Source organism: Malus sylvestris, chromosome 12 (genome assembly GCF_916048215.2).
Source record: "Malus sylvestris chromosome 12, drMalSylv7.2, whole genome shotgun sequence".
Lineage (NCBI taxonomy): Eukaryota > Viridiplantae > Streptophyta > Magnoliopsida > Rosales > Rosaceae > Malus > Malus sylvestris.
Genome location: NC_062271.1, coordinates 8,951,018 through 8,976,226, shown reverse-complemented (window position 1 = coordinate 8,976,226; position 25,209 = coordinate 8,951,018). Strand labels below are relative to the sequence as shown.

The following is a 25,209-nucleotide window of genomic DNA, read 5'->3' as shown; positions in this document are numbered from 1 at the left end:
TATTAGACATATTTACAACGATGTTTACAACTCTGTTTACACTATTCAACACTTTCAGACTTCCTCAACTGACACTTTAGAGCTCTCTCTTTTTTTCATGTGTATGCTTCTCTGTTACAAGTTACAACCCACGCGCTCTTTCACTCGTACCCTGTGTGTGAGGTTGGGTTACATAACCCACTTTATTTCGGAATATAGCCTATCATAATCTATCTTGTCCAAGACACATTTAACACCACCAAACAAAAAATTAGACTCATAGCCATTTTAATTGGATAGGCCATCTCCAACCGAAATGGCTAGATATAGCCCAGTCTAGAATTAGAGCCATATAAAAAATTATTTTTAAATGAACATTGTCATGTCATACTTATATATCATCTCCAACCGAATGGACTAAACATATTTCCTCAATAATTTATTAGTTTTAAGCTTATACTTTAAATTTATTGATTAATTTTATTAAACTACCTTGGATTCTTTCAAATCTAGCCGTTGAATTTGAATCAATTATTGTAACTGAGGAGCTGAGCATCAAAAAATGGCTAAGAGTGGGGACTATATTTGGCCAGTCTGATTTCATTTTGGCCAAATAATGGCCTAGTAGGCTCTACAGAATTATAACTTGATCATCGGTTGAAGATGAATTTTTAAGCAAATGAGGGGTGCGAAGAGGGAATTTAGGGAGTGTATTCAATTGAAAATTTGAGAAACTTTAATGGATTTATAAATCCATGGATTTTTATGGAGTTTAATTGATTTGTAGAGATTCCATATAAAATTTTAATTCAATTCCCTCGAAATCTCATGGGGAGAGGTGAGATTTGTGGATTCTTAAAATACACTACGAAATCTCTCTAATTCCCTCTAATTCTTCAACTTTCTCAAATTCTTTAAAATCAATTTCTAATTGAATACACCTAGAATGTTATGAACTTTTTTAAAATCCTAATTGAATACACCCGGATTTCTAAGGATTTTAATAAACTATCTTAAAATTCTAATTGAATACACCTTGAATTTCAGAGAATCACTTAAAATTCTGATTGAATACTCCTAGATTCATTAAAAGAATTAAAATCTCTCAAATTCCCAATTGAATACACCTCTCTTAGAATGTCACTGTCGTTTAAGTGCGGTGGCACCTCCTATATGTTCAAACTATAAAAAGTACAGCGGGTCTTCCAAAAAAAAAAGTACAGCGGACCACGTGGCACTCGCAGTTACGCCACTACTACGCAATATACACTTTGAAAAGCATCCTAAATTACGTAACTACCCTGCTTCTCATCCTAGCCGTTACACCTTTTGTCAATCTGAACTTGCCAAATCATCACGATCGCCATCGTGAAAACAAAACAGGGGTACGTTCGTAATTTCACCTCCCCTTCATCTGCTCTCACTGTAGCTGTTCCCCTCCACAGTGATTCACTGAAACGAACACAAACAACTCCCTCACACTCGGTCTCTCGTCTCCCTCTTTCTCTCTCTAGGGTTTTAGTTTGGGTTCAATTGGAGTGTTCAATCATGGCGTCGTCGTCCTCGGATCCCGGTCCGAAGACCGAAAGCGGCGGCGGCAGTGGCGGTGGGGGTGCAGAGCCGTCGGAGGCGGTGGTGGCGAGCGATCAGCTAATGGTGTACAGAGGGGTAAAGAAATCGAAGAAAGAGAGAGGATGTACGGCGAAAGAGCGCATCAGCAAGATGCCTCCGTGTGCTGCTGGAAAACGCAGCTCCATTTACCGTGGAGTCACTCGGTAATTAAGCTCCTCTCCTCTTTCTCTTTCTGTTTGGTTGCTGAGAAAAAGAAAAAAAAAAGGAGGAATTTTGATTTGATTTGATTGGGAATTTGGGTGTGGAAATGTAGGCATAGGTGGACAGGTCGTTATGAGGGTCATCTTTGGGATAAAAGTACTTGGAATCAGAACCAGAATAAGAAGGGAAAGCAAGGTCTCTCTTCTTTCTTTTCTCCCTCTAAAATATGCATATGTATATATAGTATATATCTCGTATTTTGGTTTGTGTATAAATATTGTATACATGTGTAATTTCTGACAAGCATTTGATTTCTTGGATTGTGCATGCAAATGTTGGCGCATGACGTTTCGATATGTATTCCAGTTTACTTGGGTAAGTTGGGGGCCAGTTTTTCATAAATTACTTAAGAAATTGGAAATTTCTCGTGAAGCTATCGGTTTAATTATTAATCCTTGAGTAGCATACGGAATTTACAGGGGCCTATGACGACGAAGAGGCTGCAGCTAGAGCTTATGATCTTGCTGCCTTGAAATATTGGGGTCCTGGCACTCTCATCAATTTTCCTGTGAGATTATTGTCAGCTGATTTCATTTTATTGATTTTTATTCACTTGAAATTTCTTCCCTTTTGGGTATGAGTATACCGTAAGAAAGAGAACACACTTAAGTTTTTCAAATCAGCATCTCTGTTCTTCATGCCAATAAGTAAATATTTTCGAGTTGTCAACTAAAATATTGCATTTGTTCAAGTTAGCTCTTCCTTCAATTATTACAGGTTACTGATTACCCAAGGGATCTTGAAGAGATGCAGAATGCCAGAATGTGTCAAGGGAGGAATACCTTGCATCTCTTCGGAGGTGAGTATATAGATTTTGAGTACACATTTTTTTAAAAGAAAATTTGAAAGTACATATTTGAATCTGAAAGCTTTGCATATTTCTATTTGTAATTCTCCTCCTGCAGAAAGGGCAGTGGTTTCTCAAGAGGAATTTCTAAATATCGTGGCCTTTCTAGGTATGCTTTACCTTTAAATGTTACTTGTATGCACAATATATTACGCTCGTTTCTTATAGGACTTCTTGGCACATTTTTAAGTTTTGAGATTGAGCTTTGTTTGTTATGCCAATAGTGTCTTTTTCTTCTCTTTTTTAGGCGTCAACCATCCCAAACTGGGTTGTGGACTGAAGTAAAAAGCTTCTTGTATTTAATAGTTTGTCACAAGAATTCTACATAGAAAATTATACATCATTCAAACTCATCGAGTGATACAGGAAAAACTCGATCCACCAGTGGTTTAAATAATGTTATGTTATTTTTATTTTCTTCCATATCGTGTTCTTGGTTGTTAATGCTTATAGCCCCCATTTTGAACCAAACAAACCGTAGAGAACCTATCCATCTGGTGCATTGCATCAATACGGTATCAATTTTTTGTGTTGCTGATTTTCAGCTTGTAGAGAGGCAAAAATGTCTCCAAATTTGTGCAAGGCCAGTAATTCATATTGTATTTCTTCATTCCGTTCTGAATTTTTATTCTTTGTACACACAACAGTCGTTGGGAGCCGTCATTGTGTCGTATGGGTGGATCTGAGTACTTCGATAGCATACATTATGGTAAGTCCTCAACTGATGCTGAACTGAAGCCATATTTTGGATAAGAGGGCTCTGAAAAATCTGTTTCCTTGATCTGAATCTTCTGCAAAACAAAGTCGCATATGGAGGCTTTCGAATATATTATATTCCTTTCATCTGGATTACTACCTGAATCAGTGCCACTTTGCATATGTCTTATATGACTTAAAGGTACAGGCATTGATCCAGCAACAGAAAGTGAACTTTTGGGAGCTTTTTGCATTGAAAGAAAGATTGACCTAACGAGTTACATCAAGTGGTGGGGACCCAACAGATCTCGTCAAGGTGAAACTGGCATGAAATCGTCAGAAGAAACAAAGAACGTTTGTGTTGGAGATATTGGAGTTGAACTTAAAACATTAGAATGGGGAATCCAGCCTACTGAACCATACCAGATGCCCCATTTGGGCATCTCTCATGTAAGTAAAAAGCATAAAGGTACCAGAGTCTCTGCCATGAGCATCCTCTTATGGTCAGCTGCCTATAAGAACTTGCAAGAGAAAGCATCACAAATGGAGGAAAACAATGCAGATAATGACGAGAATGAAAACAAAAATACCATCCACAAGATGGATTATGGCAAGGCAGTTGAGAAATCCACAAGTCATGACGAGAGACTTAGTTCTGCATTAGGAATGAGTGGTGGAATGTCTCTCCAAACAGATGTGTTCCCGTTGGCTCCCTTCTTGTCTGTACCACTTCTGACCAACTACAATATCCCTTGGTAGACGGTAGACCCCATTCTTTGGACGTCGCTTGCTCCTGTTCTTCCTTCTGTAATTTCTTGTACGAATGAGGTTGGTATTTTCAGTTCAAGAATCTCTCTCCTTTTGTTTTCTTGTGTTCTGATTCCATGAGAAATAATAAGCCAATACTTAGTAATGCAGATTACAAAGATGGAGACAAGTTCAACTTTCACTTTATTTCAGCCCGAAGAATGATGTTGCATTTCCTTTTGCTCTAAAAGTTGGTGAAGTGCATGCTAACAGTTTCTTGACGACCTCTATTCAGAAGGTTTTACCTATGCATTACATGCTATAAACGAGGGAAAAAAGTGCGGCGCAACGAAAGGTTTGTACTACATGGGGTGTATCTTTTTATAATGAAAAGAGTGTATGCCGGTGAGCTGGTTGCATAGAGTGTCTGAGTTTCTTGTTCTGAAGAGTTTTGAAGTGCGGGTCCCTTAGTTTTTAAGGATAAGTTCAAAGACGTTCTTGATTTGAATAACTTGTACAGCAAGTATGGTTATTTGTAAAAATGCATATATTTGACAGTGGTTTCAAATGAATGCCTCTCATGTTTTAATTATTTATCGTCAATGCATGCTTCGCACAATGGCGTTCTAAGATTCATATAGCCGACCCCACTCAGTGACTTGGATTTTTCAAATCTCCAACCGAGAAGTTTTCCTCACTCGAGAAATTAAGGGAACGCTACCTCAACCTACATGCTCCACTCACAAAGCTTCAACATACAAGCTTCAATAAAAGAAAAATTCAAAGAACTTAGTGAAGAAGGCTTTGGTGTATTTAACACAATACATTGAAATGAAGCAAAGCTTATTTATTGATATCTCCGATAAGTTACAAATATGTACATATACATGAGTCAAAATAAACAAACAACAGGGAGCCTTCACAAAGGTTGCTTAGGAGAAGTCTCAGCAGTCGGTAGAGCCCCAGAAAGAGAAGGCACCGGAGGGGGATCATTCGGAGCCTCAGTACTGGACAGAACCCTAAAAGGAGGAGGCATCGGAGGTTGATCATTTGGAGCTTCATTACGCGGTACAGCCCCAGAAGACGAAGGCAATAAATGCCTTTGGAACAAACCCACAAACCTCTGATGATCAAGTAAAACCTGACCATCAGATTCCTTCATCTGGTCAAGCTTCCTCTTCATGTTTGTAGCATAGTCATGTGCGAACCGGTGCAACTGTTTATTCTCATGTTTTAGCCCTCTAATCTCCTGTTTGAGACTCATCACTTCAGCCGCCAATGATTCAACTTGGCGGGTTCGAGCAAATAGACGTTAGGCCATATTAGACACAGAACCTGCACACTGAACACTGAGAGCCAGAGAATCCTTAACAGCTAACTCATCAGACTGTTTGGAAAGTAGTATGTTATCTTTGAGAGTGAAAAGGTTCCTGGCCACCACCGCAGCGGTCATATCATTCTTCATCACGGAATCCCCAACGGTAAAAGGACCAGTAGGGGATAAGAAGGATGGGCGCCATATGTTGTCTGGAGAAGGCATGGCTGCCTCTTCAACAAGGTTCAAGTCAAAACGACGGTCGGAGGGGCCAAACATTTTCAAAGGTGTTGAAGAGAGAAGAGGTTGGACGAATCAAAATCTTAGAAGTGCAAGAAGGGAGTTTCTACTGGTGGAGATTCAAGTGTGCTTTCGAACTTAATGCTAGCCTCTATAAAAATCTGCACTCGACGGAGCTTCAGAAATCAAAGAGGCGCCTGCTCAGAAATCGAAAAAGCGTTTGCTTTTTCAAAAGCTGGGCTGCTCAGAGACCACGAGGGTCAGTCTCAGAAATCGAAAAAGCGTTTGCTTTCTCAAAAGCTGGGCTGCTCAGAGACCACGAGGGCCGATCTCAAAAATCGAAGAGGCGTTTGCTTTCTCAAAAGCTAGGCTGCTTAAAGACCACGAAGGCCGATCTCAGAAATCGAAGAGGCGCTTGTTTTCTCAAAAGCTGGGCTGCTCAGAGACCACGAGGGCCGATCTTAGAAATCGAAGAGGCACCTGCTTTTTCAGCCTTGTCAGCACCTGTCACATGCACACTTAGCTTTGCGAAAACTACGGGCATTCTGTCGAAGATTTCTGGTGAAGTAGAAAGCACGTGAATCTTACTGTTCAATCATCCACTTTCCACACGCAACATCAGCTCATAGGTACCACAGATAACTTTGCCAAAGATCTCTGACAAAGTTTAGACACGTGAAGCTTGCAACACCCACTACATTGCTATAACCAAGAAGGGTAAAAGAATAGCAAAGAAACAGCACTAACAAAGTTTAGACACATAATTTTTTGAAGGTCTAGCTACCATATCTCCTTGGATAAAGCTTGTCTGTAATCTTCACATGCAACATCAGTTTTCCAGATACCACATACCACTTTTTCAAAGTGCTATGACAGAGTTAAAACACGTGAAGTTGGCAGCTCCCACTACCGTACTATAACCAAGCAAGGTAAAGGAATAGCATTACTACTTGTTGTTAGGGAGACTCCTATATATGTCGACCTCCATCTTCAACGAACAGGCAGACCTGCAAAAATGCTCAACCCTTCCTCATATCTGAGAGGGCACTCCCAACGAAGCCTCTCGAAATACTTAGCTTTCTTTCCCCCCGATAATATCTCTGCAAACAAGCTACACCAGAGCAAGAATATCTCATATCATCAGGGTTAAAAGCAAGAGTATCCCATATCATACTTTTTCCCTGTCTTTTCCTTTGGCCTTGTTCTTACCTGCAAGACAAGGAGAAATAAAGCAATCAGTCAGCACTTGGAATCAAGCTTCCAGTCAGGAACTGACTGCCTGGAACCCCTTACCTGATTACTTACCTGGCATTGCTCTCGAGTACTCATCATCAACATCTTATGCTTCCAGAGAAGATACCACATATGTCTGAGGAACAGATAGGGCAAGTGAGAAGGATACAAGGAAGCATGTGGAGACAAGCGTAACAGAACACGAGCCGATACATCCACTACTTTGTCAACAACAAAAGTATCCCATATCAGCAGGGTCGAACATACTCTAGATTTGATGGACTTGTTTTGACCCTTAAATTCTTCAGTCGGCCTTATACTCTGGAGGAAACCAGAAAACCCTCCAGCCCAGTTCAAGAATAAGCCTGTGGAAAGTTACTTCTTCAAAAGCAAAAGTATCTCATATCATCTCTTCTCCTTTTCTTCTCTTTATCCTTCATGCTGCCTGCAAGATAGGGAGAATGAGAACAATCAGCCTGAACTCAAAATCAAACTTCTGATCTGGGACTGATTGCTTGGAGCTCTGATTGCTTACCTTGTCTGTCACCTCTTTCAGCAGATCCCCTATCTCGGCGACTTGAGGGACTCCTACTACATGGTTTGTATCGCGCTTGACCAAGCCTGAAACTACAAGTAAGCTTCAAGTGAAATTGACACATTACCTTGTGCATCTCCCCCAGTTAAAGATACCACCCCTGGATGGAGGAAGAGTACTCCGAGAGAAGATGTCACATCTACCTATAAGACAAATAAGGCAAGTGAAGACGATACCACACTTCGGTACTTAGAAGTTTCGTGATTACGAGATCATTCTCCCACAATATTTCCTAATGTCATTTATACTAAATCATTCACTTGTACTCACTAAAGGAGAGTTTAAACCTATGTACTTGTGTAAACCCTTCACAATTAATGAGAACTCCTCTACTCCGTGGACATAGCCAATCTGGGTGAACCACGTACATCTTGTGTTTGCTTTCCTGTCTCTATCCATTTACATACTTATCCACACTAATGACCGGAGCAATCTAGCGAATATCACAAACTTAATACTTTCTGTTGTACCAAAGTCCTCACTGATTTTGTGCATCAACAATCCTTAAGTCCTTACCTTTTTGCGTTGGTAATGGATGAGTTAATAGGACAAATTCAAGATGATATTCCTTGGTGTATGTTTTTCGCAAACGATATAGTGTTGATAGATGAAACTCAGGAAGGGGTAACTGCGAAGCTTAACCTTTGGAGTGAAGTGTTGGAATCTAAAGGTCTTCGCCTAAGCCGATCAAACACAGAATATATGGAGTGCTAGTTCAGTGCAAATGAAAGCCAAAATGAGTTAGGGGTGAGGATCGGAGATCAGGAAATATCAAAGAGCGACCGTTTTCACTACCTAGGATCTATCTTGCAAAATAACGGAGAATTAGATGGAGATCTCAATCATAGAATACAAGTTGGATGGATGCAGTGGAAGAGTGCATCCGGTGTGTTGTGTGACCGTCGTAGGTCACTGAAACTCAAGGGAAAATTTTATAGGACAGCAATAAGGCCGGCGATGCTGTATGGCACAGAATGTTGGGCGGTGAAGCATCAACACGCACACAAAATGGGTGTAGCGGAGATGAGGATGCTTCGTTGGATGTGTGGGCACACAAGAAAGGATAAGATTAGGAATGAGGATATCTGAGGTAAAGTAGGAGTAGCCGAAATTGAAGGAAAGATGAGAGAAAATCGGTTACGGTGGTTTGGACATGTGCAAAGAAGGCCTACTAACACTCTGGTTCGAAGATGTGACTACGAGACAGAGGTTCGGGGCCGAAGAGGTAGAGGAAGACCTAGGAAAACTTTGGAAGAGACCCTAAGAAAAGACTTAGAGTACTTGGATCTAACGGAGGACATGACACAAAACCGAGCGCAATGGCATTCTAGGATTCATATAGCCGACCCCACTTGGTGGGAAAAGGCTTTGTTGTTGTTGTTGTTGTATCGTCAATGCATGCTTCGCATGGTTTGTTTTTTAATAGTGTAGCTTTAATTCAAAGCCTCTGTGGTAAGAAACAAGAAAAGAACCAGGATCAAATATTTTGTAGGGATAAACACTGCTGACTGACTGAATGCAAGGATCACATCGATCGCGACGTGAATACAGGTTTTTCTCAACAAAATGTGCATGTTTTGATTCATGCCTTCAGGCAGTCAGCAGTGTTTGTTCCTACAAGGTTGAACTCCATTCACGGATATTCGGAAAATCCTATCAAGACAGAGGCTTTGAATTAAAGCTACAATATTCAAAATTTTCATTCCTACTTTCGTAACCAAACAACCAGATACAAAATCAATAGCTAGCGACCAGTCAGTCGTATCTATATAATGTGCATTGAACAAACCAGACAACCACATGATGAGGACCATAGAGTTTTTGCATCAAGGAAGAGCATCTTCAATCAACAAACCAAGAATCTTCATTCAACAAAAACTAAACCATCTAGAACTACTGTGACTACCATCAATTTCAAGTTGAATTGATGCTCCATCGCATGTGAGTATGTCACATTTAGATTGAAGGGGAATCGATCCGGTGGAAATTATGGTGTGTTCGTCAACTTGAAGTCACAGTCCTCCCAAATCAAAAGGGAATCAGTATAGCCATATGGTGACTTTGGAGACTTGCAAGGAGGTGGAGAGTCGAGATTGTCAGACTGCCAGGGGTTTCGATCCTCAGGTATCTCTTCCAAACCCATATACTTCGAGGGACTCTGGGGCTGAAACAAAAAAAAACATAAGGGGTTAAGAAAAGTCCAACCCAACAAGAGTAAATGCAGAAAAAAAGTAATCTTCTTGGCAATGAAATGCAAAACTTACCTCAGATTTACTTGGCTGTGAAGATGCACATGAAGATGTAAGCTTCTCGGAAGAATCTGAACAAAAAAAATGAATGATCTGATAAGTTGAAATGCCCAGGAAAATAACCAATTTCAAGAAACTCATCTATTTTTTAAAAGATGTAATACCACTATGTACTCCAAGTGCCATCAGAAACTGACGAAACTGATGAATCTCATCCATGTCCTGTGCCTTCATGCACTCTTGATGATTGTGCAGAAACCCTTCCTCTGCAATATTATCAGGACAAACAGGCTGCTTTGGCATAACCCTCTGCTTTGTGTTGTTCTTCACCGGTGCATCCCGTGTGTTTGAAATATCACGTAACGCGTTCCTGGTACTGGTCTGAACTTTATCTGAGGCTTTAGACAAGCCTTTGTTATTGCTTGCATCACCACAAATGATTACCTTGGAAGACTGCTTTTTTGATGCCTGAGTCAGAGCAGCAGGCTTCCCTGAATTCGATAAATCACCAAGCGGTTTCCTTCCACCAAGCCCGCCTTTCTTTTTTGTTTTCAAGGCATCACCCTTCCCCACAAGAGAAGCTCCTGCCATACATATTACAAGGGTTAAATTAAAACAGCCCAGCAAGAATTTCAGACACTAAAAGCATAACTAGACTCGATAATTACCCTTAGAGTGAACACTCAGATTCTGATCTTGAAACAAAGCACCGAGTGTTGATGCCATTGCCGCTTTTTTTTTTTTTTTTTTTTTGCAGCCAATTCAGTTTAATCTTCTGCTAACCGTAGAAACAATCCGAAAAGAGAATAAAAATAAAGGAAAGTAAGCATTAGATATAATTCAGAATACGCAACCGAAGAGAAAAGATACAATGCAGAAACACCTGTTTAGCATATCCCTTCTCACAGACAATTCAACGTGCATGATGAAATTATGACCACTGATTATAACATGGCCAAAATTAGGGCTTGAAAATGAAACATTACCCGAAATTAATCTACAAGATTTTTACAAAAGACTCAAGAATTAGACACCCAAGAACAAGAAATCCATACCCCCATGACCCAAAACAAAAATACATTTCTGGGTTACCTTGTCCATAGTATTCAACTGCCAATTCAGTTACCAATCACCACCGAATCCCTAAAATCCTCCCTAACTCAGGATTGGGCATTCGCCCCCAGCATTGGGGGTTTTTAACAGTTAAACATTGATAAATGAAGAAAGACTCGACTGAATTCATATATAAAATGAACCCTAATTAGAACCCAATACGATTACAGAAACCCTAAATTAGTTTCAATTGAACCCTAATTAAACCCAAATTAATGACAAGAAATCGGAAATTAAAGGACGAGGAAGTAATTACCAGTGAAAACAGACGAACTGAAAGAAAAAGTGAGAGTGGAATTTCAAGTGGCTTCGTAGAATAGCGTCGGAGGGAGAGAGAGATGAGAGATGAGAATTACAGAGGTGAGAAAATATTTTCAAATTTGGGAATTGAGGGGGTTTGGCCATCTAAATGTGGACGTTTGGGGTTCCAACGGTAACTTAGTGTGCGTTTACAATGTTACCCCTCATTTGGAAGCCTATCTACATAAATGACATAACCATGTTTATCCGTCGGATAATAGACACTTTGAATCCCTACCGTCCTTTCCAGATTTTGTTTGGACGTCGTGACTACGTCTAAGGGCTGATTTGGTATTGCTGTGCTTTGAAAAAAACTGCTGTGAGAATAAGCGGTTGTCAAATAAATCAGCAGAGTGTTTGGTAAACTTTTTTGTAAAAGGGCTTTTGGAAAAAAAAACAGTTTGATAGCTGGTCATTTCATTAAAGGAGCACTGTAGCTCTGTGTGCTTTGAAAAAAAATCAGCTTTTCAAAACTGCAAATAGCAATTTCAGCTTTTTCATTTGATTTCAGCTTATTCTCACAGCAGCTTCCAAAATAAGCTTTTTTTTCGGTTTACCAAACACCTAAAACCCTCATAGCTTTTTTTCATGGGTGCATTTTTTTTAAGCACCTCACTCCCAAACCATCCCTAATTTTCATCCAAAAAAGCTCTTTTTCCAATTTAGTACCTTTTTTTTTGGAACTTTAACGAAAAACTTCCGGTATTGTTTATTTTAACGAAAAATCATATTTTTACACTAAAAAATCAATCATGGTACTATTCACTTTACCATTTATTTTGTCCTTATTATTAAAACTTAAAGCTTTCAAACTCTTTTTTATTAGTTTTCCTTTTCTTTTCTTTTTTTCATTTGCCCTAAAAAAAGTATTTCTTCTTTCCTTTTCAATGATATAGTAAACTATGGAATTGAACTATGTATTTTCACCTTAGTTTACAATTGGTCTACGAGTTAAAAATCTGTTAAATGAAGTTTTTGAATTAACAAAGCGTGCACTATTAGATCATGTCATTAAGGTCTTTCTACAATAAGTCGGAAAAAGTAAGTGTGACACTCATGTATTGAGCTTATATAGGAAACATGTTCCTATAGTGGGCTGTAAAAGACCTACAAATCCAAAGTATGATTATCATGGTTATTGAACTCATATTAATATAGCAGTAGTGTTATAAGTATCAAACTCAGGTTGCCTTATTCCTATATATAAAGGATCAGTGTGCGAAGCCATCAATGTGACATTTTGGGCTTATTTAGGCTTTTTGTCGTCCAAGATGGTGGCTTTTGGCGATGTGTCATTCTACAAATATGTTCAAGACATCTCAAACTTTAAAATGAGTCACCATGTGCCTGTTTTGAAGGTATCTAAGGCCTTGAACGTGGAGAATCTTTGGAGCGGCAGATTCTCCACATTAGTGTAGGATTATGTTTCCTATTTATCTTAACTTATTTTGTTTCCTAGTTTCATTTTAAGACATATTCTAGGAAGGATTTTTCTATTATAAATAAGGCATATTCATCCATTAGGGTTCTTAACGCACTACTTTAGAAAACTTGGCTTAGAGAGCTTTTCACAATTCAACTTTATTTTACAAGGTATTTTATATCCATGCTTTTGATAATATTTTGTTTTTTTATTATGAATATGCGTAACTAATCTTTTTTTCTAGGGCAATGCCACAAGCCTTAGCATGAATATATAGTCTTTATTTAATTGCTTATGATATTATGCATGCCTGCTTTGAATTAGTGTTTGAAACTATCTATTTGTCTTAATGCTTCGCAACTATTAGGATGTTTAGATAAGCAATTTAATGCAATTCAGTCAGAATATCACCGGAGGATTGAGTGGGGCTCTTGTGGTTGATAATTGTAATTTCATTTAAGGTGAATATCACGCTCTTAAGGGTTGCGTGGTTTTTCAAAAGGTTTTTAAAAAAAACTTAATGAGTCATGCATGTTCATATTTGATCTGAATATCACAGATGGATTGCATTTTTTATATTAATTGATAATATTTTGTTTTTTATTATGAATATGCGTAACTAATCTCTTTTTCTAGGGTAATGCCACAAGCCTTAACATGAATATATAGTCTTTATTTAATTGCTTATGATATTATGCATGCCTGCTTTGAATTAGTGTTTGAAACTATCTATTTGTCTTAATGCTTCGCAACTATAAGGATGTTTAGATAAGCAGTTTAATGCAATTCGATCAACATATCACCGGACGATTGAGTAGGGCTCTTGTGGTTGATAATTGTAATTTCATTTAAGGTGAATATCACGCTCTTAAGGATTGCGTGGTTTTTCACAAGGTTTTTAAAAAAACTTAATGAGTCTTGCATGTTCATATTTGATCTGAATATCACAGACGGATTGCATTTTTTATATTAATTGAATATCACGAGAAGAATATGCATAAGGAAAACCTAACATTCAAAATTGCATGTGTAATTCATAAGTAATTGGTAAAAATACATAAGATTGTTAAAGTGACCGGAACTCTAATGTCCTTTTACCAAGGTTTTCTCACAACTGCATGTTTTCAATTTGGTTTCTTAAAATTATTTTCTTACCAATTTCTTTAATTGTTTTTATTAAAATTCATTTTTATTATTTTAAATTCTAAAATCTACCTTTTCTAAATTTTGTTTTAAATAATTAATTAAAATTTTGTTTCAACATAAATTATTTTAAATAATTCTTATGGAGAACTATCTTGCACGAGCATTTTTACTATAATTACCTTATACTTTTACATATATTTTAAGTATTTTTATTTCTATTTTTTGCAAGTAGTAAAAATCATATCACCTATCGAAGGAAAGCCTACAAGGGTACCTTTGTCAAACCTAGTGCTCGGTCTAGTTACTTTCCAATCACTCAGAGCAACTCCACCCATGGAGCATTTCCCCCTGGCAATCCACTATTGAATCCACCCTTTTGAACAGTAACTGCCTTTAATGAATAGTAACTGCCATTAATGAACAATAATTGCCATTTGCATCTCCACCCTTGGAGCCCTCCCCCTGGCAATAGGCAATAAAATATTAGTTTTTTTTGTTTGTTTAAATAATACAAAATAAAATTATTTGTAATTTCGGATAAGATTTTTTAAATCATTCTCGTTGCGCCACGTGTCATTTTATAAAAAAAACAATTATTTAGCGATGGATTTCGATAAGATTTTTATCCAATGTCATCATTGGATTTAAATATGTTTATTCCGATTTTTTACAATTTTTTTGGATTTTTTCCATTTTTTTAAATTTTTTTTTCCAATAATTAATTTCTGCCGTTGGATTTAAAAAAAATTTGAATTCCAACACTCCAGATTGTGCCACGTGTCACAACGGTAACTTTTCTTAATTTTAAAACTATTTTTTCTTTATTTATAAAGCATATTAATATCGACCGTTGATCTCAGATCGAACGGTTGATATTAAATCAGATTTTTTTTATTTTTTTTACCATTGAGATCCAACGGTCCAAATGAAGGAGCCGTTGAGATCGAACGGACCGTGGGAAGCCACGTGGCTTCCCAACGGTAATTGTGAAAGGCTGAAAAGTTAACTGTTTTTTCTGAAAAGCTGTCGGGCGACGCGCCCCCACGCGCGAGTGGGGTGCACGCGCCTGACAGAAAAAAAATAAAAAATGGGCTTGTAGCTCGGGCTCCGGGGCTGTCACAAATTGACAGGCCCCCTGCTCGGGCCTTCTCCACGAGCTCGGGCTCCTCATGGCTGGAGCAACTTGATAGGCCCTCAGGCATTTTCTTCTCCCCTGTCCCCCGGCCTATTGACAAGGCTGGAACTGCTCTCAAAGACGAGTGTTATGCTCGATAGGTTTTCGACGTGGAAAACCAAGCAGGTAAATCTGTTCAAAGGTTACTTTTGCCACACGTGTCAGCTGAATAATAGAGAGTTACCTACAACAAGGTCCACTCAGGAAAGAGATCATCTCCGGATATCTTCCATAAAAACCACCGGATCAAATGATCTAGACCTTTTAAATTTTACCCAACGGCAAAAAATTATTACAGTTTCTAAGATGTCAAAACAAGTGGGCCGTTGGATGAAATTTGAAAGGTCTAGATCACTTAATTTGATAGCCTTTGTGGAAGATTCAGAGAAGATATCTTTCCATCCACTCATACAACTAATCTACCAATTAGGACAGTCCAAAACTTAAAGCCCCAAAGACTTTATAGGCACATCCCCCGACCTATATAAAGGTACTGTTTGGTACGTGGGACGGGACGGAACGCAATGGGACAAGGCATTCCGTCCCACGTTTGGTGCGCCAAAAAACAGGCGGAACGCGCTGTTCCACGTAATGAGTTTTGGCTGAATTTTCGTTCCACCTCTTCCCCCTGGAATTACTCATTCCACCCTGTGGGACACAAAATTATAATTTTTTTAAACAAAAATACCTCTCCTCTTTTTCATTAATTCCATTGTCTACCATCCCCTCTCTCTCGTCGTCACCCTCTTTTCTACCATCCCTCTCTCATGTAGCCTCATCCTCCTTCACCACAAACCCATCAACCTAACTATGCCTATGCATTGGTTCATCCAAAGCCGAACCCTCCCTAATATCCAACAATCCGAGGGCAACCGAGGGTCGAAAACATGCATGTAAAAAAAAAACCCACTCCCAAGCAAAAGAAAACAAACCCACCCCAAAATATTCCCACCCCTGCTGCTTGCAACAAATAATCCCACCCCTTTTTAACCTAATCCTAGCAAACCCAACTTTTTCCCACCATTAGATTTTCAAATCATTTGGTTTGGTTTCAGATATGCTGAGTGCTATTTTGGTTTCAAACTCAGCTTCATCTCCGGCACCACCACTGGCAACAATGAACAAGAAAAAACTAAAGGGCAAAGCCCTCGAAATCCACTACAGGATCTCAATGCCATCATCGTTCACAGTAGCAACAATGGTAGCGATGCTTCATCTTCCATTTCCATTGAAGCCCTGCGAGGTTGCCTCAGGTTCTTTCTCTCTCTCATCATTCTTTTTCCTCTAATTCCAAAACCCTTTTTTACACAACAAGAAGCTGTTGAAAGCCCCTAAATCAGCTCCTATTATGAGGCCTTCAAGACCATCAAAATCCAATGACAAGAGGTCCAAATTCAATGCTTTGGAAATCCTAGAGAAACCCACCTCACGAAATGAAAGTAAATCTAAGAATGATTCTTCTTGTTTGTACCAATGGCAATCTGGAAACAAGTTGTCGGCTTCACTCCACCTTCATATATATGGCGGCAAAAAATCCAAGTTTTGCAGAAAATCCATTAGGTTGAGTCGATGGAGTCAACAAAGAAATATGGGTAAATTTGTCATTTAATCATTCGTTCCATTCCGTCTTGCTTGTACCAAACGCGAAATTGTCCCATTCCATCCTATGCTACCAAACGTAGCATGGAACTTATGTTTTGTTTCGTCCTGTTTTGTCCCGTTACGTCCCGTCTGCATACTAAACGGTACCAAAAGGAACGAATACTTCTAAGTAGAGGTCAAATCCAAGAGAGAATTTTAATTACGTTATGGAAAGCATCCTGGTAACACAACAAGATTTATAGCAAACTTCACTAGTGGATATAGCCCATTATTTCTGGTGAACCACTTAAATTTGTTCATGTTCATATCAGTTGCACTTCTACACCCACCAAAGTTTAATGATACTAGTACTTTGTTGACCTCCTAGTTTTAAGTGCTAACAGAGACCTATTTAATGATTTTGTGTGTTTAAGTTCAACTAATTGTTATTTCTCTGAGCTTGTTTTGTAACAATTATATTGTTTTAGTTCTCATTTTACACTCCTCATAAGTGTATTTTTCTTTTATAATAATAAAAATTTGTTTAACAGTTGTTTTCAGCTTTTAGAAAATGAAAACTGAAAATCAAAATTTGAAAAACTCACAAGTACCTTTCAGTTTATATATTTTCAAAAACTGAAAAACAATTAACAAAAAAAATATTTTATAAAAAGTTGAAAACAAAATTATTATCAAATGACACCTAAATATGAAAGTGTAAATCATATGCTACTCACCTTTTTTATCAACCGGTTGAATGGTAGGTATTACAATGTTAATCATTCATTCTTATTTGAAAGTGTAAATCACATCCTATTCACTTTTTTGATCATCTGGTTGAATGGCAGGTTCTGCTAGTCTTTTGATTGGTAGGTACTACCATTAGTTATAGCAGTAGGGTTTCACCCAAGAAAAAAAAAATTATAGCAATGGGGGACTTTCAAGTTTCAACTGTGGATTTGATGTTTTACGTCCTCAACACCTACATTTTATTGTTTGTTAGAATCTCACTTGTAAAGAATTTCTCTTGAGCAACCAGTACTACTGTCGGGTGATATTCTTCTTTACTTAAATGTGAAAGATCTTAAGTTCAAATCTCGTGGATGATGAATTCGATACCAAATTAAGTTGCACATTGTGTGACTTAACCGATCCCACTATCTCCTAAGTGTAAAAATATCGATGTACTTAAAAAAAGAAAAAAAAATTTCTCTGGAAATTGGGTACAATCAAACTTCATATTCTTTTATTGTTTTATTTATGAGGGAAGGGAGGAAAAAAAGCGTTGTAGATAAGGCAAAAAATTTTAAATAAGAGAAATGTTAAGCGGACTTTCTTAAAGTGGGATTGTTCATCGATGCTCTATCACTTCACAGTTTAATGTCAATTTCTATGACAACATTACATAACATTGTGCCCAAAGCATGAGATGACAAATAGTCCATGGAAAGACCCACTTTGGAGAGAGTCCCCTAAGCATTTCTCTTAAAATAATGTGTAGAAATCTTACCCTATAATTACGAAAGACTAAGAAAAATGAAGATTGGTTATGGAACATTCATGTACTAGTAGAATCACTCATTCAACTCTGATGTATGTTGTAATGAGAGTGATCGTACAATAATCAATGTACTTAAAAAAACCATAATTGACAATAAATAAGTGACTATAGGGTGTAGTCAATTTGAATTTCAGGGGATTTTAATAGACTTTTTTTAAGTAACAGATTTCAAAAAAATTTTAATGTACTTACAATTCTATATGGATTTTGACAGATTTATATGGATTTATATTATAGATTTTTATGGAATTGTATGGATTTTATTTGTAGATTTTGATGGATTTCCATAGTCTTTTCCTTTCATTTATCTTTATTAGACTGTTTTTATTTTTTTTTCAAATAACAAAAGAAACACCATTTTCTCCCTCCGTGCCCTAAAACATGATTATGCAGCTGCTTCCTTTTCAAGCCTGTCAACCCAATTCACACTTTTTAATTGTCTTATCCATTTTCTGTCTCCCTAAAAAATGATTGTTTTTTATTCAAATTCAATTCGGGGCATCGACAAGTGATTCAATTGGACTTTCAAGTGCAAATCAAATTCTTCTTCTTTGGTTTTGATTTTTTTACTAGTGGGTTGATATGTTCTTACATTATAGATGGTGGGTTTTGAATTTTGGTCTTACTTTGCCGATTTGATTGGTAATCAAACTTCTGGGTTTGATTTGAAATGGAATATTTATGTAGCTTAAGTCAATCTGCAACTCTATTGACAAACCTACCACTTCCATAGCAGATTCAATGAGTTTAACTGAGTAGTTCTAGCTGAGAAGTGAGGGCCGAAGAGAGGGAGAATGGAACGTAAGCTTGAAAGAAATCCTAGTTGTAACATCTCACATCGCCTAGGGGAGTGGATCTTGTATGCCTTATATATATATATTCACATCTCTACCTAGCACGAGGCCTTTTGGAAACTCATTGGCTTCGGGTTTCATCGGAACTCCGAAGTTAAGCTAGTTCGCGCGAGAGCAATCCCATGATGGATGACCCACTGGGAAGTTCTCGTGCGAGTTCCTAGAAACAAAACTGTAAGGGCGTGGTCGGGATTCAAAGCGGACAATATCATGCTACAATGGGGTCGAGCCCAGGATGTGGTGGGGGCCCGGGCCGGGATGTGACACTAGGGGTTGAGGTGGGATTGTATTTGGTGTTGGGGGTATATATACTTCAAGCTCTCAAATCCAACGAAATCCACTTCTTCATGAAATCCTACCAAATCTTTATTTTTTGAATGCCCATAGATTTAGAATCATTCTAAAAATATCTTTTAAAATCTCACTTAACTACCTCTGGATTTGGATGTATTTTTAAAATCCTTTTAAATCTTAATTTGACTACACCATGATTTTAAAGTCTTTTAAAATCATTTTTTAAAATCATAATTGATTACCCTCTGATTTTAAAGTACATTAAAATCATGTCAAATCCTAATTTGACTACACCCCCCCTAAATACATAGATCAACGTCATCCACTTCTTTGTATTATATTCCGAATATCCTGAAAATCTCTCGTAGATACCTTTATACGTTTGGATGCATATGATATGGCTTTACTTGGAATAATTCTGACGTGTGATAGAAGAATGATTCTCTGTACACCCAAGTTTTGTACGTAGATACTGATATATTTTATTTAAATAAAAAGACTTATGCCCATATTAAAATTACCACAAAGGACTTTGTAATTTCTTATGGAAAATAATTATTAAACAACGTAGTAGCCAATATTGGTGAACTTCGTTATTGTTGAATTTCACTTCATTGTGTTTATTTAAACTTCACTTTGTCGTACTTTTCTAAAATTTGACCCAAGGTTCTTTGAAACTCTACTCAAATACTAGGAAAATGAGCGTCCAACAAAAATGAAAAATGATTGTCCAGAGAAAAATAATTTATAAAAAGTTAAAAAAAAATAAAAATAGGATTCTTAGACCAACTCCAACCGTTGGACTAAAACTCAAATTTTAGGTTCTAAACCTACCCAAACTTGCTCCAACCCTTAGACCAAATATGAGTTTTAACCCAAAACTCATTTTGGGACAAATTTAGGCTAGAATTCCTCTCTAGGTTAGTGGGCCGGTATGTATGTTTTTTCTTTAGTTTTATATTTAGAAATTCATTAAATTCAATGACCAATATCTAATATGATCAAATCCAAAGGTAAAAAGTAAGAAAATCTAATGGTCCAAATGTAAATCTAACGGCTAGAATAATTAAAAAAATATTCTTTCATATGTTTTATATTCTTTCATAATATTCCATGAGTTTCATGTTGTCGGTTTAATAATTTTTCAATATTTATCGGAATCTAAATATTTTTAGGTTAAAGTGTTCATAAAATTTAATTAAGATAGTCTATATAAATTTTCTTAAAAAAAAGTTACCTTAAGAAAAAAATTATCCTAAATTCATTATTTAATAATCTCGGACTAAAAAATTTAACCTGTAAGGGTTGGAACAGAAAAATTATTTTTGGGTTAAAACCTATTTTTTTAGTTAAAAATTTCATGTTTTAACCAAGAGTTGGAGATGGTGTTAGAAGTTCAGTAAATTATTTTACATGTACAAAGAAATAAAATGTGAGAAATAAATTAAATATCCATAGAAACAAAGGTGTTGGTTCTTTTTTTTTTATTTGAGCAAATGAAACAAAGGTGTCAGAAAAACACAAAATCACTCGTGATCATAGAATAGATGAATTGAATTTGCAAACACCCACCCACATCATCTTTCTGTCACAATTGGGCCTACTAAAGAGGGACCCGCAGTTTGGTCCTACTCCTGCCACATCAATCCAAGAACGCACTTGGGCTGGGTGGGAAACTGGGCCCTACAAGGAAGCTTCCTTCTTGAAGCTCCTGCACACGTGTACATTGACCCGATGTAGTCTACGTTGACAGAATCTTGACTGTTAAGTAGGAATGTTATGTGGTCGGGCAAAGCCACGTTGCCATGTTGATACCAGTGAATTCCAACACTGAAAAGAGTAAGGTCATCTCCAATCGAGGGTTGGTCAAATGACTCATTTTAGCCTTTTGACCCTTCAAGATTCTTCAATATATTAATATTTTAATGAACAGTACATGATCATATTTGTCTCCGTCTCCAACCGAGAGCCAGAGGGCCAAATGACTCGTTTTAGCCCTATCACAAAAAACTGTCTCCAACCGAGGGCCAAAGGGTTAAACATAATTTATTATTTAAATTTAAAAACTACAACTTAAATTTAAAAACAACAATAACTTAAATTTAAAAACTACAACTTATATTTAAAAACTACAACTAAAATTTAAAAATGACAAATTAAATTTAAAAACTACAACAACTTAAATTTAATATCCATAATTCTTATTATCTTCATCATCCGCCATCATAGGAGTATTATTGAAAAATTGAAACAAATATTATAGATGAAGGAAATATTGGAAAATATATTGAAGGAAATATTGAAAAATATTGAAGAAGGAAATATTGAAAAATATTGAAGAAGGAAATATTGCAAATGAAGTGAAGAATTGAAAGAACTTCACCATATTTATAGAAGAAAAGAAATGTTTAAATAAATAAAATAAAAAAACCCAACGGCTAGCTAAGTCAGCTAGCCGTTATATTCGAAAAAAATTTCAAACTATTTGTGTTGGTTATAACCGACACTAATAGTAAATAAAATTTTTTTTGCCTATGAATACCTATTACTGTCGGTTATAACCAACAACAATAGGAAAAACATAAAAAAAAATAAATAGCCAGCCAGCAGCCAACATTTTGGCCTTTTGGCCCTTTGAAATTTCGTGGGGCCCTCCTAGATTCCCCAGCCCTCTGGCCTAGCCCTCGGTTGGAGACGGTTTTAGGGCTATTTTCAGCCTTCTGACCCTCTAGACCCTTCGGTTGGAGATGACCTAATGCTAGGTTGACTATTTTTAGGTTAAACTTGTAAATTACAATATGTTAATAATAAAAAATAAGCTTATTAAATAATAAGTAAGTAATAATTTAATCATCAATAATAATCACATTTTATGGTTTATAAAAACCTCAACCTCTTATATTAGTACCATAAAAATCTCAACATCTTATGGTCAATAACAACCACATTTTTATGGTACTAACATTCTAAAAAACTATATTTGCATTGAGGATTTGAGTTTATTATTTATCTTATAACATACAAAGATATTATATTTTTGCATTAGTATTTTAGTGAATTTGATGGTATGAGATGAAGGGGTCAAGTGATTACGATTTCCTAGTACTTTACAAATATTTTTCAAAGGTCGTATGATTATATAGTGAAATTTTAAAGAAATAACAGTGTCAAACATATGGTATAAAAAGTATTGGTTGAGTAATACACCATCTCTTTATTAATTAAATGCTAAGTGGCACAACCAAGGTCAAAGAACAACAGAGTTATGGTGGTTTTTCTTCTTGGTTTAAAGCTTATGCTGCACAACATTTGCACAATCATGGTGGTCTTCTCTCTTTCATCACCTGCCCATACCGCTGGATGGTCCTCACATGCGTTTCTTCGGACTTCTGGATGGTCTCGAGACCACCTCGGTCCATACATGCATCCATTTCTGTCCATCGGTATTAATAAAATAAAAATGTGTGTATATTTTTATAGGGTAAAAATGTGTATACATTTTGGTTCAAATTTCTTTGTTTTACTGTGAAATGATGTGTGGTGGTTATCAATGTTATATAAATTGTTCTCATGTTAGAGGTTGACACAAATATGATTTTTACATGTGTTCTCTCTAATATTTTTTTTGATAAAGAAATATGAAAAGTTTGTATGAGATTGTGTAAAAGGACTTTCGTAATACAATATACTGCATTGTGATATATCGTAGTCAGTGTTTAAAATATCGCTATCAGAGGAAATATCGATATGCAAATTTGTGTAATACCGACAGATGAAATGATAAAAATTTAAAATGAAACTTCAGGAATTGTCAAACATTGTTATGGATGAAATATAAGAGTTTATCCTATATTTAACAAACGTGTTAGAAATATCGACGATATGTGTTGATTTTAGCCTAAATTTAAAGTTTATCTGATATGAGGTGAAGTTTAAACTTCACACCCAATTTCTTTATGTTTCTATGATTTTTTTGAATATTTACCTGAAAATATCAACCGTATTAAATAAATTTTAAATACTAATCGTAACCAATGATATAGAAATACCACCATAATTATATATATTTACGTCACAATGAGAAAACCAATGAGCCCCACAGCCCAGCGACAATGAAGCTTAGAAGTTGAAAGACCTAATATTTTGTCTGCAACATTATGATCCTACAATTGCGTCCTACAACTAGGGATGGGCAATGGTTATGGCGGACGGGTAATCACGGTTATTTACCCATAACCGTTTATACACATACCCGTTGGGTAATTACCTAAACAGTTATACCAATATCTATAACCGTTTATAAATGGTTAACCATACCCATAATTGCGTACCCATTTAACCGTAACTGTATACCCGTTTATCCATTTTTTAACCCATTTACTCTTTTTTGCGCCTATTTACATTTTTTTTAACTGTAAGCGTATACAACTGTCACATCCCGGCCTGGGGTCCACCACGTCCCAGGCTCGCTCCACCACCGTAGCACGACATTGTCCGCTTTGGGCCCCGACCACGCCCTCACAGTTTTGTTTCTGAGAACTCACACGAGAACTTCCCAGTGGGTCACCCATCATGGGATTGCTCTCGCGCTACTCGCTTAACTTCGGAGTTCCGATGGAACCCGAAACTAGTGAGCTCCCAAAAGGCCTTATGCTAGGTAGGAATGAGAATATACATATAAGGATCACTCTCCTGGATGTTGTGGGATCTTACAACAACTCCAATAATTCTAAAATATCAATTTGCAGCACCTAGAACATGAATTCAGACTTCAGAGTTCTAAAAATGTAAAAATATAGATATATGTGATGCTTAATTCTAAAATATCAAGCAGAACATTTGTATCCATTGTGAATTCAAACTAGTTTTACAAATAACAACCTAGTTTTACAAGCAGAACATGAATTCAAACTTTTCTAAGATATAAAGGACTAACTTCCACGACTACATAAGTGTATACAAAACATGTAAAAAAAACAGGACATTATATCAGGAGAAAGAAAAGAAACCCATTTGTTAGAAATAGTTAGAACATCTAAAAATATGAATTCAGACTTGTTCTTCCACGACTTCCCTAATTTTAATTGAAAATCAAAATTACAGATTATTCATAAACGAGTAAACGGGTAACCGTTATAACCGCGGTTAATACTCATAACCGCCCATTTAAATTTTACTGGTAAACGGTTATACTCATAATCATTTAATTATCTAAACAGTTACCCATAACCGTAACCGCGAAATTTAAATGAGCGGATAACCGCGGTTACCCATAACTGATGGGTATTTGCCCATCCCTACCTACAACGTCATCTTTTATGTTCATGGTTTTTTATAATTAATTATACATTTGGATACTTTGAGTAATGAGATAGGATCAAGGGACAAATATTTTTACAAATACTTTTACACTCTTTTTAAGCATTTTGATTACATGATATCTAATGATTCTTATTTATTCATTAAGAGCACGTTTGTTACATCTCCTTATGAGGGATTGGCTTGGACTACCTTAAGTAGGACTATAATCCTACGTTTGGTAGGTTGTGGGACTAAAATAAATGGGACTCGCCTTGACTACGAGTCCCTGCGCGCTTCACTAAACCTCTCAACCTAATCCCACGCTTTCGCTTGGTATTAGCAAGGACTAGAAGAAGGAAACCAGGCCAACATCTAATCCCCACTTTCATTTGCTAAACCCCCCAGTCCATCGATGCTCCGCCTTCTTTTGTTGAGCCGTCACCATAGCCAGGCCGTCGACGATGACCACCTTCATCTTTTGTGCGACCAAGATTCGGTGTCATCGAGGGAGGACGACAATGAGCTTGAAGAAGAAGAGATCGTTGACGACCAAGATTCGGTGTCGTCGAAGCCACTGAAAGGAATAGCGCTGCAGTCCCACACTCTAGAGCATTCTTGGACCTTTTGGAGTTCTGGGATAATTTTGTTTGGTTGGTAGGAAAACTTACATGGATTTGGCGTTGCAGTGTGGAGTTCTGGGTTTAATTTTGATGTTAATTTCTTTCATT

At 36.9% G+C, this 25,209-nt stretch overlaps 1 protein-coding gene and 1 pseudogene across 4 annotated transcripts; one reads left to right on the top strand and one right to left on the bottom strand.

Moving 5' to 3' along the window:
• The first annotated feature begins 1,412 nt into the window (after positions 1–1,412).
• Positions 1,413–4,691, top strand: LOC126591814 (AP2-like ethylene-responsive transcription factor At2g41710; annotated as a pseudogene).
• A 4,469-nt stretch (positions 4,692–9,160) lies between these two features.
• On the bottom strand, positions 9,161–11,245 carry LOC126591823 (uncharacterized). Of its 4 annotated transcripts, none has more exons than XM_050257536.1 (6): positions 11,104–11,235; positions 10,618–10,674; positions 10,403–10,509; positions 9,899–10,318; positions 9,750–9,805; positions 9,161–9,649 (listed from the first exon to the last, which is right to left on the bottom strand). In XM_050257536.1, exons 3-6 carry the CDS (start codon positions 10,458–10,460, stop codon positions 9,473–9,475), a joined length of 711 nt encoding a protein of 236 aa, XP_050113493.1. In that variant the 5' UTR covers positions 10,461–10,509; positions 10,618–10,674; positions 11,104–11,235; the 3' UTR covers positions 9,161–9,472. The 4 variants fall into 4 exon arrangements, with proteins under 4 accessions (XP_050113493.1, XP_050113492.1, XP_050113490.1 ...); XM_050257535.1 differs by having other exon boundaries at positions 10,403–10,517; positions 10,619–10,674; XM_050257533.1 differs by lacking the exon at positions 10,618–10,674 and having other exon boundaries at positions 11,104–11,245.
• Between the last annotated feature and the right edge of the window lie 13,964 nt (positions 11,246–25,209).

Excerpts from the sequence above, each read along its gene's own strand:
- LOC126591823 (XM_050257533.1), bottom strand. The coding sequence starts at position 10,460 with ATGGCATCAACACTCGGTGCTTTGTTTCAAGATCAGAATCTGAGTGTT. Across the intron at positions 9,806-9,898 it reads GGCACTTGGAGTACATAGTG|ATTCTTCCGAGAAGCTTACA; the intron begins GTATTACATCTT and ends TTTTTTGTTCAG. Across the intron at positions 9,650-9,749 it reads CACAGCCAAGTAAATCTGAG|CCCCAGAGTCCCTCGAAGTA; the intron begins GTAAGTTTTGCA and ends TTTTTGTTTCAG.